This window comes from Propithecus coquereli, unplaced genomic scaffold (genome assembly GCF_000956105.1).
Source record: "Propithecus coquereli isolate 6110/MARCELLA unplaced genomic scaffold, Pcoq_1.0 Scaffold84, whole genome shotgun sequence".
NCBI classification, from domain to species: domain Eukaryota; kingdom Metazoa; phylum Chordata; class Mammalia; order Primates; family Indriidae; genus Propithecus; species Propithecus coquereli.
This window is the reverse complement of record NW_012154618.1, coordinates 2016582-2035977: the sequence shown is the minus strand read 5'-3', so window position 1 is coordinate 2035977 and position 19396 is coordinate 2016582. Positions and strand designations below refer to the sequence as shown.

Here is a 19396-nt window from a genome sequence, read left to right as displayed (position 1 = left end):
CTGTTCTCTATCTTGAGTGTACAGATAAGGAGACTAAGGTATGTCATTTCCCCAAAGTGATACCGATAGTAAATATCAGAGTCTGGTTTTAAATGCAGAAATTTTCACCTCAAAGTCCAAACTCTTCAGTGCTTGATGTTTTGCTGCCCAAGATGGAGCTGCTAAGAAGCATGTGCAGGCAGGCAGGCAGGCAGGCAGACAGACAGACACACACACACACATCCACCCTGACCCCAAAATACCATTTAAAAAATTCACACCCCCGTTGCCGCTTGTATGACTTAAACATCAGTAAATTTTCATACACTTGTTCTGAGACTATCCCTATGTACTTTGTTCAGGAACCTTCCCCGCCCCTTTAAGCGCTATGAAACCCTCTCGGTTCACTGGCCACTGAACAACCTAGGCCAATCAACCTGCCTTTGAGAGGCCGAGATGCAGCTACAGCCGAGCAACCACTAGGTGGCACTATATGAAAATGGATGTCACTTCCTGCCCAGTGGACCGTTTCAACGCAGAGCTATGCTCTGCGATAAAACTCAGATTAGAAAATAAAAGGAATATATAATTATTATATAAATATAATTGTAATCATAAAATAAATATTATCTATGTAAGTGAGAACAAGTTAAACAGAATCCCCACATTTTCATGCCTTTTCTTCAACTCATTTGAGACCCCAAAGCACTGGATGATGCTACAGGTTGTTCGCCTTCTGTTTTCACTTGGTAGAATGGCGGAGTTCAGTCCACTACTTGGGTAGAATCTGAGTAGACTCAAATCAGTCTATAGATGATTCCAATTTAAAAAATAAAAGGGGAAAAATTAGGCTGAGCTGAATAGGCCAGGGGAACAGGGAGCCGCAGAGAGAACCTCCAGCCCTGGAGTGGGATGGGAGAGGGGAGGACCCCAAAGGGCTGAGAGGCCCTGGTCCTGCAGTGGTCTGGGTCTGCTGGCGGCGTGTGAATAAGCTGCAAGAGGACAGGTAACAACAGTGGGAGTAGCTGCCACATGCTGAACACTGACCACAAGTCTGGCCTGTGCTATAATAATTGCTTTACATAGTTAATTTAATCCCCACTAACACTTATGAGGCAGATGCTATCATTATCCTATGTTCCACAGATGAGGAGTCATCAGGATGAGAATGGCTGTCACGTGGCCAAAGTCACACAACCAGCATGTGGAGACCCTGGGTTGAGACCAGGTAATTCGATTCCAGGACCCTGGCTCATACCACTGTGCTACACTGTTGCCCCATTCTGTTTTTCTTTTCGAGCACATTCTAACTACCTTAAGATGTTGAAAACTGCAGCTACCAAAATGTAGGGGGTATGTTCTCTCTTTTCATGAACCCATGAATATGCTAGAAGCTTCTCTTAAGACCAAGACCTCCAGAAGACCCTCCCTCCCTCATGCCTGTGTGCCCAGCTCACAGAACACCCACCGCCACACACGCAACTTCAGCTTCCACCCAGCACGCTGGTGCTTAGTCATCATTCACTGTTGTTTTACGTGCGGTCGGTCTGACCTCCCTGAGAGCAGGGATCATGTGACCGGCTTTTGAATACCTCAAAGCACCTGTTATAGAAATCTGCAAATAGTAGGCAGACAAAGACCATCTGATTTACTTGAACTCCAAACAGTAGTTGTTATAAATGTGATAAAAGAGAAGGTAGATTGTCATCCAACTCGCAGCCACCAGGAATTTATTACCTCTCCAAGGCTTTGTCTCTCCTGTTTGTCATCATAGCCCGAAGAGTAGAAGTGCTCATAGGTAATGAGATCTGGACGTTCAATATCATAAATGGCCTTGACCTTGGGAATGGCTGCTAAATCCTTGTAATCCAGGATTTCATTGTCTACTTTTGCCTGGCAAAGTTAACCAGAAAGAAAAATTACTCTGTAGTCTCATTTCTTTGGGAAACTATAGTTAGTACATTTCCTATTTTGTTTAAAAATGAAGACTTTAAAAATAAACAAAAACCAAAACACCTCGCTTAGCATGATTATACTCTTTAGAAAGTTGCCCATTTACACCATGTATCAATCATGTTTTTTTAAAAAGTCAATGAAAGCTTAGGAAAAAAAATCTGTGTAGAATTCATTAGATAGAGAAATATGCAAACCTTAAGGATAATTTCCTAAATTTATTACAGAGAAGGAAAAACTCAAACAGATGGTCACATAATCCTCCTGTGTAGCTAACAACATGAACTGCATATTTAATAATCTAAGTATTCAAATATCTTTGGGGCAGAATTTAAAAACACTCAGACTCAGTATCAGCCTATTATAAAATATATAATTAATCCCCAAATACCTCTATGGAAGTTAAGAGCAATAATTTTTCTAAGTCCTGCATCACAGTACTACATTTCACAAGTCATCTTTTGATCACTCCGTTGATGGGCGCATACAAATTTAATTACCCAAAGGAAAATATGATTGAGAAGACTGATCTCATAACAGAAATAGAAATCATTTTGAATTATTAATAGCTTCTGTTTTGGATTCTCCATTCTGCTATTACAATCCCTAACTTACCTGCCCCAGAAGTGTCGCTTCCAGAAGTAGATACTTACATAGATAGTATGACCTGGGGAGCCAGGGATACTGGAGCCTGGTCTAGAATAAATACTTTCGGAGGAAGTCCTGGTGGGCTGTAAGATAAAGAGTGACTTGTAAGATTTCAGAGCATGGCTTCGGAATCCAGTCTGGTCTGGGCCCTTAAGCTTCACTAAACACTAAGCTAGTTAAAAAGGAAAGGTTTGTGACCATTGTTGATAAGGGGAAATACAGCCTAGAAAGAATGGTGAATGAAAACTGCTTGTGCAATCCAGCTTTGAAAAGTGCACTGGGGGGTCTTTCTCGGTCCCTTTCTCTTCCTTGTTCCCTGCGAGAACTTCTGGTCCTACCTTGGCCCACACCTCAAGGTCGTCCATTTCTCTCTCCCCACTGCCACAAGCCCAGCCCCAGCCATTCCCTCTGCTCATGTGGGTCATGGCAATGGCCTCCCTTGGGGGCTTCCTCTCACCTGTGACTTCTGCAAATCCACTTGGCACACACTGGCTAGGGAGATCTTTTAAGAACATAATTTAGATTGTCACTATTCTGCGTATGGCTTCAGTGTTCACGCAGAATAAAACCAAAGCTCCCAGGGGCTTGGGATTTTGTCCCTGCCTTCCTCTCCTACCTTGTCACTCACCACCTGTCATCATTCACACAACATGGCACACGAGGCTGCCTCAAGAGTTCTCATCCTCGCTGCTCCCTCTGCCTGAAAGGCTCTCACCCCCAATTTTACTTGGTTGATTTTTTTTCCCCTTCAGTCTTGGCTTAATGACCACCTCCTCAGAGAGGCCCTCCCTGATTTTCAATCCAGAGTTGATTCCCTTTGTTGTTTTTGCTCATAGTGCTATTCTTATTTTTTCCTTCATGAATAAAATTTATACGTTTAATGGTTTCCTTGCATCCTGTCTCTCTCTCTCATGAACTTTAGTCATGTTCTCTGCCCTCACAGAGTTTATTATTATTTGTTGTTACCGTTGTGTACATACCCAAAGCTTTGCACAGGTACATCGAAGGCATAAACACTGGTTGAGGAGATGAGCTAGAGTTTATTACTGGTAAACAAACCCTTGGTTTGTGGACATTTAACTCATGTTAATTGCACAGTTTGAGCCTAACCACAGTCACTGAAGTCAGTAAGGCTGGTGACCGGCCTTTGGGAAAGCTGAAAGAAACTGGGCTTTATAATCCATGCTTGGAGAACACACAGAGTGAGTGGTGGTTACTATGAGTGGGAAGGAAACGCATAAACTAGGCTCAACTGCCTCCTACCTGTTTAGCATATTTTGGAAGGCTCTGCAAAGAAAACCAAAGAACTAGTCTTAGAACATTTCCTCACCTCTGTTACAGCTATTTCCGGGAGAGGATAATTTATAGTTCTATGACAGGAATAGGACCTTTCCCTCTTCGGTATTGTTTCTACTGATATTCAACACCTTGAATGTGGGTGTAACTGAGACAAAGGAACTCCTAAAGACAAGGGCACTGCATCACTATGTCATTCACATTTGAAACAATGAAGGCAAACATGGCTGGCCAGTTCAAGTCAGGCAGAGATTAGACTCGCTCTAAAGTAAGAATTCACTGGAGGATTGTGGTCGAACATTCTTGGCCGATGTCTCTGGTATCATTGAGGTCAGGGCGGATGGGGGTGGGAGACATCACACCGTGCCCAGGTGGAGGTGTACCTGGCTCACTGCTTCTGGGCCTCCTCTCCTGACCTGCCACGTATTATACAAGCGCTTTCCTTCTAGAGTTAGGTCAATTGCAGACATATCTCAATGAGAAAATTCCACGTCCGGGTATGTTGACAAAGAAACGATTCACATGACACTACTCAAAAATTTTCCAGTTTCTAGATCCATTTCCTAATCAAAATATAGAAATGGCAAAAGCAAAATGCAGCCCTCCTTTACAAAGAGATACCACTCCTTAAAAAAGCTGAATCAACATCTATCTTTGTGGGATAATTATTAACTACAGGTAGTCCTTTAGCTTCAAGTGGTCAGGATCTAACATTTGCCAAACTCGGTATCAAAATGAAATCTCTTAAAATGCAACCCCAAAATACCAATAGCAGCTAATGTTTATTGCCCCCCCTCCCACATGGCAGGCCTGTGCGGGGCACTTCCCAGGCTTAATCCCATTTAATCTTCTCAATAAGCCTATGAGGTAGGTTCTGTTATTATCCCTATTTCACAGATAAGTAAAAAGTATAAGTACTCCAGGCCACACAGGTACAAAAGGGACACAATCAGGATTTGAATCCAGACACCCTGGGTCCAGAGCCCAGACACTTAACCCCTGCACTAAAATTTTGCCTACACTGTGAGGCAAGTGTGATCATTTGTTTCCCATCAGCATAGCTATGGAACAAATGGGGCGAAAGTAACAGAAAAGTATTGAGATGAAGCAGCAGAAGAGAATGCCTGCTACCTGACAGTATTTTTATCGCACTAGCTCTGTAAGAAAAGTGCTGTAGCTCACGGTGTCAGGGTGGGCTAGGAGAGGCTGTGCTGCAGGAGAGGAGGATGTCTTCAGTTCCTGGGGTCGCCGTGACAAAGGCCTGTTTTACATTAACAAGCGTCCAGGACGCCGTGTGAACGTGCAAAGCGCACACTGCAGCTTTGGGGTCTCACATTACTCATCCCTATTTTTTCGCCCAATGCGGCTCAGGAATACTTTCTGCCTGTCCTGTGACGATGTACCTGGGCTGGCTCTGAAGCGTTCTGTTTGCTCTCCTGGGAACCCAGCGGGAGAGCACAGCAGGAGCACAGGCAGTGAGGGGTCCTTAGTGCTCTCTTCTAGGGTGAAGAACGCCATGGAAAGAAGAGGTCTGTTGGCTGAACTGGTCTATTTCAGTTCAGTCTCTCTCTACCTTCTTTCTTGACAGCATTAGTGGATCCTGTGAATTATGCAGGTTTTCTCTGAAGGATTTACCTTGTTTGTTTACACTATTAGTATCGCTGAGCTGAAGGTTTTAAGGGTTATTAAACGATTTGAATTTTTGTCAAGTCCCATTTGATCCTTTAAAGGTTTTCAGATCTGAATCACCTCCAATTCGCATACACCTGCTCCCCACCATCAAAGTTCTCTGATTCTGAAGTAAAGAGTTTAGATTTTTATAGTCAGACATTTTTCAAAGTCACGTCAACTGGTCATCCAATCTGCCGATGCTCTGGCTCTTCGAAGAGTGACTGTTCTGCCACCTGTGTCTTTGGACTATTTAGTGTTATTTGAGAAATGCTCTAAATGTATCTTGAAGATTCAGAAACTGCTTTTTCTTCCCTTCAATTTACCATTGTTTGCATTTGCTTCATTCTGACCTCCTAACCTTATGGTAAAATTTACTTCCGCAGGCATTTTGTTCATGAATTGAGTAGCATTCCTGCTTGCCTATTTTCTCACAGTGGCCCTTCTTTGTTTTCCTGTCTCTATTGAAATGATGGGATAAAACACAACTATGTGTAGCGTAATATAGCGGGCTGAAAAGGCTGGCTTTGGCGCCAAGTAACTCGGCTCACATCTGGGCTTTATTAGTTGTGTGATGTCACATGAATTTTTCTTTCTTTCTAACTTCCTTGAGAAAGGAGAGAGGGTATTAGCAACAACTACTTCGTAGGGCTAAGTGAGATATTACAAACAAAATTCCAAGCACATTTTACAGACACTTGGCATCAGCCTGGATGTCTTAGGCACTTAATCTCAAATAACGCAGGAGGTCCTGCCTCTGTTTTAGCTCATCATGAGAGATTATTCCTTTCAAACGTGAGCTACACAGACTGGCTGGCCTTCCCTAGAGTTCTCTACGGCTACCACACTTGGACTCTTTCCCATCCCAACTCAGATATGTTAAGTAATTTATCATGGTATATGGGGCAGCTGTCCTGCCAGGAGTTGACAAATACCCTTCCTCTCCTTGAGAACTCTATGAAGTGGCTCTGAATCCTCTTGGAGACAGAGGCTTCCTGCCTGTGTCCCAACTTCAGTAATATAATGCCTTTCTCGTGCCAATGACAATGACCTTGCACAGGCCTGTCTTGTCTGCCAGGACAGTCCCTGGTTTGCCGCCTCTTGAACTGTATTCAGGCTTAAATGACACAGGCATTGCCTGTTTTTTGCCATAATCCCTAATGTCTCTCAAAGCGTCTTTGCTCAACTGGTGGAGGTTAGAGGCCTCTCCTTGATAAAGATCATAAAATTACTTTTTAAAACTGAATAATTATCTTTGGAGTTCTAATCCTCAATATTTAGAGTTTCATATTTCAATTCTAAACATTCAGAATTCTAAACATGCTGAATTTCAAATTAACACCGAGTTTATTATTAAAAGAACTCCTTTTATTCTTCTAGCTGTTATTTTTCTTTTCCTAATGAATCCATACTTGTTCTGGCTAAGACGTCTTCCAAAGGCACAGAGCTGTCCTCCAACACAGCAGCACATGTCCACTGGGGCTGAAACCCATGCCAACCTTGAAAGCACTAACTTCCTGACACGCTGTCCTGCTTTCACATCCCACCGACGGTTCCTTCTCCACCACTAACCCAACTCCAGCATCATGTCGTGGGAGGATGAGATTATACAGACTTCCACCAATGAGCCTTGTGTGTAATTATTTAACCTAAATTACCATTTCAATCCATTCTGATGTCCAGGGTAACAACAGTGACCCCAATAATTATGAACTGAGTTTAATAACCCGACAAGTCAGCAGTCTAGCTTCTAGAATTTTCTATGAGAATTTGATAAGCTAAATTACTCTCTTGTCTATATTATAAATGAAGAGGATTTCAAATATTTATCCCCAAAGGTATGTCCACTTTTGTTGTATGGAGAAAGGGAAACAGCAAGGACTCATGAGAAAGCCGTTGAAAGCAGGTGCAATTTATTTATCTTCTTTTAAGCACCTTTCATTGCAGAAAACGCAACTTGAAAGCACAGCTGGAAAAGGTCAGTTCTTTCTTTTGATGCCATCTTAGGCCAAAAAAAAAAAAATACATATATATATATATATATATATAGAAAAAAAAAGGGTGTGGTAGGGAGGTATGGAGAAGACAAAGTAGAAACAGAAAGGACTGCAAAGGCTGTAATCTCTCAAAGTATTTTGCCAATAAGGGTAGGCAGATAGTTTAATCCTTATTCTGGCAAAGAGAAGAAAGGAGCCTTCAGTAAGAACCTTCTAGCTGTACGCGGCTGTCTTCACGCACACTCTCATGAAGAAGTGGCCCATTTGCTGTATGTTTATTTCCCCAGCACATCTTTCTTCACGTGTTCACTTTCGATTTCAACAAATTTTTCAAAACTTTTCGTCAAAAAAAAAAAATTAACAAAGAGGCCTCAGCAGAAGACTAGCAGTTCATTTCAACAGGAGAGAAAGTGGCGTCTAATCCCTAATAAGTAGCTAGATGCTTGAGAAAACACACCTTTTTGTATTCTTCATGAAATCCCTTGAAAAGCCCTCTGACTACCTTTCATCTGGCTACCCCCCTATGCCTTGACTTCGTCCGTCTGTCCTACCATGTGGAAGGCACGGTCACAGCAGGAAAATTAAGTGAAGAGATCCTTTTATGTTTCCACGCCAGTGCTCATCATTCTTCAAACATTAGCCATTACAAACACTTACCAGAGCTCTGCCTGTAGAGTAAGTGGACAAATGACATTTTCCATTTGCTTTCAATTATGCACCACTGTGTGCACAGGCCCCTTAGAAGGGGAGTGCTGGACAGCACTCTGCTGCCCCCACCCTCCCTGCCCTCCCCCGGGAACTCAGCAGAGCAGGGATGCAACAACTACGTTCGTCTAGTTTGCGTTCATCCAAAGCCATGCTCTAAGAAGAGAAACTACAGGCAATTGGCAACCAGATCGGAATGATCTTATGAACATTTATGGGACAACTACCGATATAAGGTGACTGACACCTTATACTAAGTACTGGTGATGGTGACAGTACCTGCCTTGGGTTTTTGTTGAAATTCACTAGACAAGGTGGTGACAATAGCTGCAGAAGAAGGAATACTTTTAAAATCTGCACATACTGAATGCCCACTGCTAAGTAAAGAAAGGGTGAAATCGACTCCTTTGAGAAAAAAGAATTTGTGTTTGGAGAGGAAGCAGGTGAGCACACACCCCTTCTCTGGAGACAGACAAATGCCATCAGCCTTTACAAGACATCTTTCCGGAATAAATCTTAACGCCTCTACATTTGCCTGCTTGCTGAATTGTAAAGACACAGAGAAGAGGATAAGATACCCAAACAAAGTGGAAGCTGAGAAAAAACCATTATGCACTGGAGTGACATTAACAAAACAAAAACCAACAACCAACAACATTACCTTGTTGTTCTAGACATATCTGATTCTTCTGATTAGCTTCTTTTAAAAAAGTATACACGTGACATTTGCTTGATATGGTAAACATTTGCAAGTACAGACATTATAACAGGTGAATGTTAGTTTCAGAAAAAAAAAATCTCATGCCGATTTTATAGGTCAGTGAATTCATGCTTTAGTTTCCAAAGGTACAGCTGAGAAACTCCTTTTTAGAAAGAAAGCAAGTGACCCTCTCCAGATGATTACAAACTTGTTCCTGGGAATACCATGTGCCTTTTCTATAAATGAATCACACATGCTCAGTACTGAGTTTTACCTACAGACAAAATTTGTTATTTATACAAAACTCTTCCAAGTAAGTGAAACCAGAGTATGTTTTTCTTAGGTAATTCCATTTTCATCATTTTCTTTTACCTGTAATTCAGCCAAGAGGAAAAAGATGGAGCAATTTCCCAATACAAATAATAACCTGACTTTCCTGCTATAAATGTGACTTTCCTCCACAGCAAAACCAGGACTTATTTCTGGGGCACAAAGTACTGAATGTTCCCGCAAGGACTGTAGTCAGTTTATCTAATAATTGAGGGTGTTTAATTTTATATGGTGGAAATGAACTGCCGTGTAGGTCAAAGTACTTATAAAAGATCAAAATATCTGTGACTTGAGAACTGCACTGCTTTGGGGTTTTCTGGCTTCCTGAAGGTTCTGGTGAGCCCTCCCCTCAATTGCCAACAGGCAAAGCGAGACCTTGTCAGACAGCCAGTTTTCTCTGCCAGCTCCCAAGCTGTTTACAACTTTCTGTGATGGAGCTAAAGTTGACTTCATTGATATTTACAACTGGGTGATGGGAATCAGATGTCCCTTTTGAACAACAAGCTAGGAAGAGAGAAGTTATTAAAAACAGATTTCTCTCCCGCTACCCACCCTCTCTCTAGATACTCCAAATCTCTTAAACTTTAGGGTCTGGAGCAAACCAAAAAATTTCACACTTGATGATGGTAGTTTTCTCCAAGTTATGAAAATCCATCACCTGGCTATAGCCTTAGGTAACAAAATGTAACACTATTTAAGAGTATACTACTGGGAAAAAATGTTGTTGGCAAAGCAACTTGTTGCCAAGCAGAGGCGCTGATGCTGAGTGACAGTCATTTGCAGTGTCTTCAGCTGTTCCTCCGGATTAATGAGACCGATTTCATTGTGTGGAAACATCGCCACTGGAGCCGAAGCTTTAAAATAGATTGAAGATCATACGACAAATACATCATGTCACAGAAGCCCAGCACTGCGAGCCAACGAGGGGCCCCCGAGGCCAGGAGCCGGGGCACCCACGTCTGCGGTCGCCTTGCTATTTATGGCCCGCGCAGCCCCGGGCACGCGGCTCCATCTGACTTCACTCTGTAGATGAAGAAACTTAGGGGGCTTGACCTCTAAAAGGTTTCTTTCTTGGCTCAAAATTCTGTATTTCTCTTTTTCTCATCATTTAAAGAAAGAAGGGCAAGTTTTAATAAAAGTAGAAACCCAAACCCTTCTCGTCCTTAGTGCGGTTCTGACAGGCACGGAAGAAAGGTGTGGCCCAGGCGAACATGCCGCACGCAGTCCAGACTCGTCTGCAGAATGGCAGGGTGGGTTGCATCTGGGCTGAGATGGGACTGTGGTAAGTCGTTTCTGCTTTAACAGGCCAAGGTTCCACTGACTCCCAGAGGGCCCTGAAGAAGGTCAAGTCTGTTGGTGTGGAATGTCACCTCCTGCCAGGCTGTTCGTTTGGTGAGCCGGCCCACAGGGCGCCCCGGGCAGGTGGTGCTGTCTTTTCCCTGACACTCCGTCAGTGCCTCCTGACCACAGCCTGAGCCAGCACTTAATGTCCTCCTCCTTCTGTCTTCCCAGGTGGTTTTTGCACTGTCCCCTTGCGGTAAGGTGGAAGAACATGAGCTATGGGCTCATGGAAACCTGGTTCTAATTCTAGCTCTTCCCCTTCCTGGCAGGGTAACCCTGGAGAAGGTACCTAACTCTGATGGGTCTCAGTCTCCCCATCTGTAAAATGGAAATAAGACTAACTACCTGGCAGGAATCCTTAGGGGGAGCAATTGGGAGTGTATGCAAATCCCTGGCCTCTGCAGAGGGCGGGTCTGCTCTCCGTTGCTTCCTTTCCCACTTCACTGCACCTTTCATGGGCCAAACCACTCCCCACCCGAGCACTGCTTTATGGCAGCACGTTCCTCCCGTCCTCTCCTCAGGCTGCCCCTCTCTCCTCATCGCCTCCTCAGCCAGCCTCCAAAATTCAGCTCAAAGACCCCTTCTCCCAGGAAGTGCCCCGTGAGACCTTTCCCTCATCTGAGGTTCCAAAGAATGTGGGCTATGTGATCCACAGCCTGCGATGTTTCTGTACCACCTCATGATTAGTGTATGTATCTGTCTTTTCTTTCTCACCAGGCTAGATCTGTGGCATCCAGCCCAGCACCATGCCTGGGCACTTGGCAGATATCTGTTCCATGAACAAACATGGCAACACGGGACCAAAGGCAGCTTCTGATATGCTCGCTTTAATAAAGGCAACGCTTGAGCCACTGCTCTGAACGAAAACACAGATCAGAGAAGAAAGCCAGAATCACTGGTGAGTGTGAGATGCACTTGTGGAGTGAGAAAAGCATCTGCCTTCTGCAGAAGCCGGAGAAGTTATGTGAGAAAAGCAGCCCCGGGGGCAAAGCGACAGAAGCCGGGACAGCGGCTCTGAGCCCCAGCCTAGGCACAGCGCTCTGAGCCCCAGCCTGAACACAGCGCCAACCTGCAGGAAAGGAGATCGTCCTGTGCGTCGAATCAGACTTTTGGGATAATAGAAATCGGATGAAGATCGATGAGTTTTTGGCAGCTGCCATGAAACATGAGAAAAGGGAGAATGAAAAAAGAAATAGTCTTAATTCAGAAATGTTATAAAAAGAATCTTAAGGCAAAACTAACTTGATAGTGAACATCAACTGACATTGCTTTTGTTGGGCCCACATTTAAAAGCACATTAACTTGTCTTCAAGTTACGGTATATTTACCTAAGTTTCAACCCCCTTCAATTCCTTGCCATTTATTTTGGCTTAGACATTCTTACAATACATGAAGGGTAAGAAGCCAATGAAGTCAACTGAGAGACAATCTTAAAAATCTGTCGTTACAAACGCCCCACTAGTTCTTAAATACAAAAAATGTGGATTACTCAGTGGGGTTGCTGAAAGATTCTTCAAACATTTTCATTTTGCTATGGAAACTGCGCTAATGTGACACGCCATGAAAGGCCTGGAAATCTTGGCTCCAGATTTGTGATCTGTAGACACACCCTTCAGAGAGCACGAGATTTATTTCTCTGTTCGAAACCTGCTCCTCTGTAAGCCCCACCGACATCAGCGTGAGCCCCAACTCTGGGCACTCACACCTCTTCCCCTGCGAGGTGCATCCTCCTCCTCTCTACCAGGCTTTCCAAAGTCAGTGAGCCAGGGCCTGACCTGACCTCCCAAGTAGTAAATGCTGAGTTTAGAAGAGCTTTGGAATTTTCTGGAAAGCTTACTAAAGGAAGAAAACAATAGCTGCTCTCGGTCAGAACGGGTAGAAGTATTTGACTAGTTGTTTTCATAAGCTTATCTAGAGAGTTTTCCATCAAGATTATTGACCTTTTTTTTTTAATCATTTTAGTGACACCATCTGCAAACTTAAGCAATCCTTCTAGAGAAAGACACACATTCCATTCGGTCTGGCCTCATTAGCATTCCTCTCTTCGCCTCCCAAGACTTCATCAGGGATGAAGTAAAAATGATTATTTGAAAAACTAAAAGCCCAACACTATAGAGATAGTGCAAACCATGAGCTACTTGGGTGGTTTCTGGCAGCACCCCCAAGACATGTTGTGAATTTTACATTCTTATCATAAAAGTGACAATAAGAACTATCTTTAATGTTCTCGGATTTTATAAAGATAACTAATTTCCAAAGCATCCATGGTTCCTCAAAAATCCAGAGTCTAGTGCCCAGAACTGGGGGACTGTTCCAGTGTGTGCCAGTCTAGCGGATGGACTTCAGGAGCGTGTACCTGTGCTCAGGTTGAAGTTACGTGTCAGAAACAGAGAGCAAAACCATCCTAATACAGATGGACGAATTCCTCTCTGGCTGTTCTTACCTTTTTCAATTATTCTAAGAAAAAGTGGGGTTTTTCCTACACTTAACGTATGCTTCATAATAATTGTGAATTCTAAGAGAACTGCTTTTGTTCAGGGTCACAGGCAAGGGACAAGATTCTAAAACATCCAAATGGTAAAATGTCTCCATCTGATTTAGGGATGCTAGTTGAGGAAGGAAAAAAAAGAAGCAAAGGAAAAAAAGCTCCTGTGCATACGTGTGTCTCATTGCAGAGAATAAAGAAAAGGCCCTAGAAAATAAGAGCTATAGTTCCCAAGGCAGCAGGCAAAGGGATCTGAACAAAGAGCAACTGGGTCACACTGCTAGTCCTTTCTCTGAAGCCACGTCATCCCTTGGCAAGTCCCACATAAGATCCCATCCACGAACCAGCCACGTGGCTGCTGAGGATTATACAGCTCCTGGTGCCTGGTCATGGCAGAGCAAGGAGAAGTTATATCCACACTGGAGTCTGACCTCCAGAATAAATCCAGGGCATTTTCCTTAAGATGGCAAGTGGAATGAAGCCAAACTCCAATTTTTCCACACGTAGCACTAGTTAGGTAAACTGAGGGACTGGATGCATTCAGTCTTATTATCGCACTGAAAAAATACTTCATCGGGGGCATCTGAATAGGATGCAGATTATGATCATGACCTTACACCTGTGTATAGCTCTCTGCTTCTGAAACAGATATTAAACTATTGCCACCTGGAGGTATTCTAGGACTAACTGACATGTCTGGGCTCATTATTATTTCCCCCAAAGGTTTTACCTGACAAACCATCAGCTTTTGGAGCTGGAGGCTACCCTGGTGAATTTGGATTTAAGAGATCCGTAAATTGTACCAAGAGCTGTGCAACAGATGCAGTTTGGGTTGGGGTGGTGCATTATGGACTAAGTATAAAAAAGTCTGGCAAGAAGGTCACCAGATGTTGCACCCAGAACTTGTTATGAATCATTTTTTCCCATCTGTATGGTTGGACTTTTCCCTTGAACGCTTTCCTAAGAAGCTGACTAGCGAGCCAAGGCTTACTTCGTCTAAGAACAGGCACTTGGAACAAAAAAACACAACGATGAGTTTAAGGTAAGAGGGAACTTCCCTCCCTAACAAAATGGCCTTTGAACTTGGTTTGCTATAGGGGAAAAAAGTCAGTAAAAAGTAATTTCACCCAAACCCGAGTACCAAGAATTAGCGACCATGAAGCATATGGCCTAAAAACGCACTTGGCATCACAGTTCTCTATTGACCGTTTCCTTACCCGCAGCTTTTCCTCTGTCTTGGTTGATTGCTTACAGTTGGGATGCCAAACGGTGGAACCTGGAAAGACACAACGCACCACTAAGAGGACAGGAAATGGACGGATGCAAAGTCCTATCAGACAGAACTTCTGAGAAGGGCTCATTGTCCTCTTTCCCCACCACAGGAGTGTTAGAGCCCCATGCCCGAGTGACCCACAAGCCTGGAATCAAACTCCAAATTCTGGGTGAGTTTCCCTTCTCTAGCCTGAGCTTGTTTTCGAAAGGTCATGATTCTAGACCACAGAGACCACTCACTGGGCACGAGAGTGTTCTAATGCAAGAGGTATTTAATTCTTGACTGGCTTTTTATATTTTTAAACCATATTATTATCCTTTAAAGGTAATGTCTGAGTGCTTACTACAAGCTGCATTTAATTTCAGAAATATAAGTCATGTTTCTATAATATCAAAACAAGTGGTTTAGTTGAGGGAAATAAAGCCAAGCCAGATCATCTATATCCAGAAGCAAAACTTGCTTGAATTTTTCATTGATCCAGTTATACACAGTCACCTATAGGTAAATAAGAAATTAAGCCAATTGGTAGAAAGGTTGAAAATTACATTATCAATCCAAAAGTTTCCTTTAGCCTTCAGCCTTTTAACTAAAAAAAAAAAAAATCTTCGCTTTTAAACCAGTAAAGTAACTATTTAGGTGTTATTTTCCATTCCTGGGTAAATAGTCTCACTTTCTCAGATTATGAAACAGTTTCACGGATGGTTCCAGTATCACAGAATTAAGCAAAACACTATCTCCAGTAGAAGTTCTTATCTTGTAAGAATTCATTGCTTGCTCATGTGATTTTACATGACTAGACATACATGTCATTTGTATGATTATGGGTAAGGCTGGTGTGCAAGCCCTATGTCCATGCAAGTGCATGTTCAGATCTGGAGATGGGCAGAACTTGAATGAGCACTGAAAAAGTCTAAAGCAAACAGAGTTCCTATGTTGAAAGCAGTGAGTAAATTACATGAATATAAGATTCACAGTATATGCAGACTTTCTACATTGCATGATTTAAAATCTTTATCTCTTTAAGCAGTAACCTGTGAGTACTCGAAAAGTCACGAAACTACAATAGCTCATGAACTACTTTATACCACTGAGCTAAAATAAAATTAATGACAAGGAAAAAATACATCTTACATCAGAAAAATATTTTCATCTCTATTTAACAATCATTTTCATCTTGCTTACTTCAGGGCCAAAAACAAAAAAAAGAAAAACAAACAAAAAGCAGGCAGATGTATAGGTCCCTTCGGCACTAACACTGGCTCAAAGGCTGACTACAAAGCACAGGAAATCCTGAGTGTGGAGAGAACAGGGTCAGGGTCAAGCCCAGGCCCAGGCGAAGCATTTGCCATGAAGGTTTTGAGGAGCAGGAGTCATCGGCCAGAACACTGGGTCTGCACACAATGTCAACATTGTTCTCCGGAGGTCAGACACACAAGGAATGCAACTCGGACAGGACACCAGATGCTGAGGAAGATGAAACTACTCATTCCTCAAAGATGTGCCAAGAAGGTAGGCAAAGGCTACCGAAGCACAGCTCCAGAAGGTTTAGAACAATCCCTGGAATTCTGAATGCAGCCTTAACAGACAGTTGTTTATTTGTAGTATGACTGTGCTGTATTTGTGCACGGCTTCAAGCCACCCTCTCTCTTTAGCCTCCAGAACCACTTTGAACGTGCAGAACCGCACCTCCAGCCTTTGAATCTCTGTTGCTTGCAGATACAGACAGGGTTGACATGCACTGCTGTGTCTTTGCTCTTAGAGTCCTATAATTGACACTCTAAAATCTAAAACAAAGCCTAGAGACCAAGTGAAGCAGAAATCTGCTTTGTGCTGAAAAATGCAAAGTGACACCTGCCTATTGCTGCGGCAGATGTACAGCCTGTCCTTGGGAAAATGTGTCACGGAAAGCCTGAGTGAAACCACAGATGCGGGCGCTTGTCACTTGCCTTCATGGGGCCCTTCAAAATTGATGCTTTTAATCACAATTTTTCAGAGTGATTATTCTAAAGCTAAAAGGAAGTTTGGGTTGTCAATTTCTCATCTAGCTACGCTGTTTTAGGGGAGAGTAGCCAAGGCTTTGCTTTAATGCTAAAGAATCATTTTATAGACTTTTCTTAATTGAAAAACAAAATTGAGGGAGCAAAGCAAACAATTAAAAATACACATAACATTATGTGCAAATAGAAATGAAGAGATGACATGCAAAGGCAGTTGAGACCTAGTAATTACCTAAACTGAACAAGCAATAGCTCTACAGCTCTTGCTAATTTTACGGATAAACCTTGCCTGATTAATGAGTCTTTTTCTAGCCAAAAATAGTAAAATGCTTGCACAGATGGTGCTCTTTGCCTAGAAGAGAATCCCCTCCCAAAGCCTTTCTGAGAAGCTTCAGAATTTTACAGGAGATAAAAACCGATCATAGTTTTAGATTGGGAAAGTTTCTCAAAATTATTTTCAATTAAAGTAAGTCTGATGGCTCTCTGATAATGAGTACTTCCTTGCCACCACAGACCTCTCAAGTTCTCTTTCAGGGACTTTGGACGTGTTCTCTCTTGTTGTTTCTCATTCTCTGTCTCTGTCTCTCTTAATATGAGAGGTATGTCATCTTAATGGGATGAAATAAGTCTATGATGTAATTCATCAAATATGAGATTTTCTTCTTCTTGAATGCCCAGAGAACAGCAACCTGGGAGGCCACCAAAAAAAAAAAAAATCCTTCTCACAGGACAGTGAAAGGAGAATAAAGTAGCTATCAAATAAGTAATATTTCTAGAAATTTCTAGAAATGCTCTCTCCTATTAATCTTTTGTTTCCCAAGCACATTGCTGGGAGAGCTGGAGACGAGGTATTGCTGATTTTCACTCTTCCCTTACGTCCGAGGTATCAAACGTCCGGTCCCATTCGTTCTCTTGAAGCAGCAACGTTGAGTTCAGTCGTGAACAGCCTCAGGGGCTCACTGCCAGCATGTCGACTGCTTGGCTGATTAATGCTAACTGATGAGGTCACTTTTGGCCACATTCGTGTTGGATTTGGGTAGCCTCACAGCTAATCACATGCCTCCTTCTCTAAAACCAATCCAACAAACAGCGAGATTTTCTTTCCCTGCATAGAGAAAACTGTCTTACCTTGAAGATACATTTCCTCTCCTTCTGTGAACATCTGGTTGCATCTGCTGCATCGTGCACAGCTGGGATGGTAATGTTTGTCACCTGCCTGCAAGAGAAAAGGTAGGGAACATTTAGTCTACTTGTCATGGCTCCCAGACAGTTTTCTGGCTTGGGGATTTATAAGAAAAGAGAAGATGCTGAAAAAGGAAAAATAATTGTCCAACTGACCAAACTTCCCACACCAACAGCCCTGGAAGCTAAATCTAACCTCCCTGGAACTGGAAGGGCCCTGAAAACCAGCTACTCACTCCTGCCATGGCGAGGCTGCCTCGCCTCTCAGTGCTTCTCTTCCACGGCTCTCTTGACCTGGGCTTTACTGGGTGGCTGCCAGTCACACACCATCTGCCCGAGATGCCTCCACTCCATCTCCCAAAAACCCCACCTCCAAAATATTAACATCCACATTTACGTTGGGGGTCAATGTTGGTTTATATTAAACCAATAAAAATAAATAATCCTTCTATTTAGCAGGTTCTTGCTTTCTCAGCTAAACAATCTGAACATAATAAATCTACCCAGCTTGCATGAAGGTTGAGAGAAACCACAGTAAAATACATTATTCGCTGCTTTTATCTCAGAGGGAGCCCAGATTCTCTTCTCTGCTGCTTACAACAATCTTGTGCCAATGTCTTATATCAAGAGTTTTCTGAAGAAGGCATTTTACTGAGGTGGCTCTGCATTATTCATGGGCATTTCACATTCCTAAATATGACAGATGCCATCCCAGCAGGTGTTGACGTTACCAAAGCAAAGTGTCACTGGACACAGGGACAATTCTCTAGACAGGTGCCAGGTTACATTAGAGTCACGCTCCAAATGCATGCCTGACGAGAACAAAATCCTTTCGTTCACAGCCTAGCAAAAAAATCATCACCAACTAAAAATGATCAAATGGATTCCATGATTAAATCATTTTCATCAATTGTGAAAACATGTCTTTCGCACTGACCATGTGCAAAGCAGTGCTGAGGAAGAGAAATGGCTGCATCCTGCATCTGAACCTAAAGGAAACTGCAACAGGAAATCAGTTGTCAGGTGGTGATTCCTTTCTCATACCTTCCTGTGGAAATTATAAGAGCTGCTCAGCAACTAGAGCATGAGATGGTGGTCAGGTACTCAAGATAATCAAGTGAGAAAAAAATGTTACTTAAATGAGAAGCTAGGAATGAAATCTTTCAGTGATGTGTGTCAGAAAATTCCAGAAGTGGTGCTCTTGTCCTTGTCCACACACTACTTCTTATTTATTTTTAAAAATTTTAATTTATTTATTTTTTGTAGGAATAGGGGCAGGTACGAGTTGAGTGAGCATGGTGAGAGAAGCATAGAAAATATCAACACAGGCCGGGCGCGGTGGCTCACGCCTGTAATCCTAGCACTCTGGGAGGCCAAGGTGGGCGGATTGTTTGAGCTCAGGAGTTCGAAACCAGCCTGAGCAAGAGCGAGACCCCGTCTCTACTAAAAATGGAAAGAAATTAATTGGACAACTAAAAATACATAGAAAAAATTAGCCAGGCATGATGGCACATGCCTGTAGTCCCAGCTACTCAGGAGGCTGAGGCAGTAGGATTGCTTGAGCCCAGGAGTTTGAGGTTGCTGTGAGCTAGAATGACGTCACGGCACTCTAGCCGGGACAACACAGTGAGACTCTGTTTCAAAAAAAAAAAAAAATATCAACACAAAGTAGTCTCTAACCTTAAAACATCTGGGGTCAAATGTGAGTGGGGCCAGCCATGGTGGCTCACACCTGTAATCCTAGCACTCTGGAAGGCCAGGGTGGGAGGATCCCCTGAGGCCATGAGTTCGAGACCAGCCTGAGCAAGACCAAGAGCAAGACCTCATCTCTACAAAAAACAG

At 42.9% G+C, this 19396-nt stretch overlaps 1 protein-coding gene across 3 annotated transcripts in view; it reads right to left on the bottom strand.

Annotated features, from left to right (window-relative positions):
- ABLIM1 (actin binding LIM protein 1) overlaps positions 1-19396 on the bottom strand; it is a 221275-nt gene that overhangs the window by 35175 nt on the left and 166704 nt on the right. For 2 of the 3 annotated variants that reach the window (XM_012663916.1, XM_012663915.1), the window contains exons 7-10: positions 17501-17588; positions 14320-14378; positions 2586-2663; positions 1717-1872 (exon numbers count right to left, since the gene is read on the bottom strand). In XM_012663916.1, coding sequence (XP_012519370.1) covers positions 1717-1872; positions 2586-2663; positions 14320-14378; positions 17501-17588 — 381 coding nt within the window. Of the gene's footprint in view, positions 1-1716; positions 1873-2585; positions 2664-11686; positions 11771-14319; positions 14379-17500; positions 17589-19396 lie in introns of all 3 variants that reach the window. The other variant, XM_012663914.1, reaches the window with a different exon arrangement.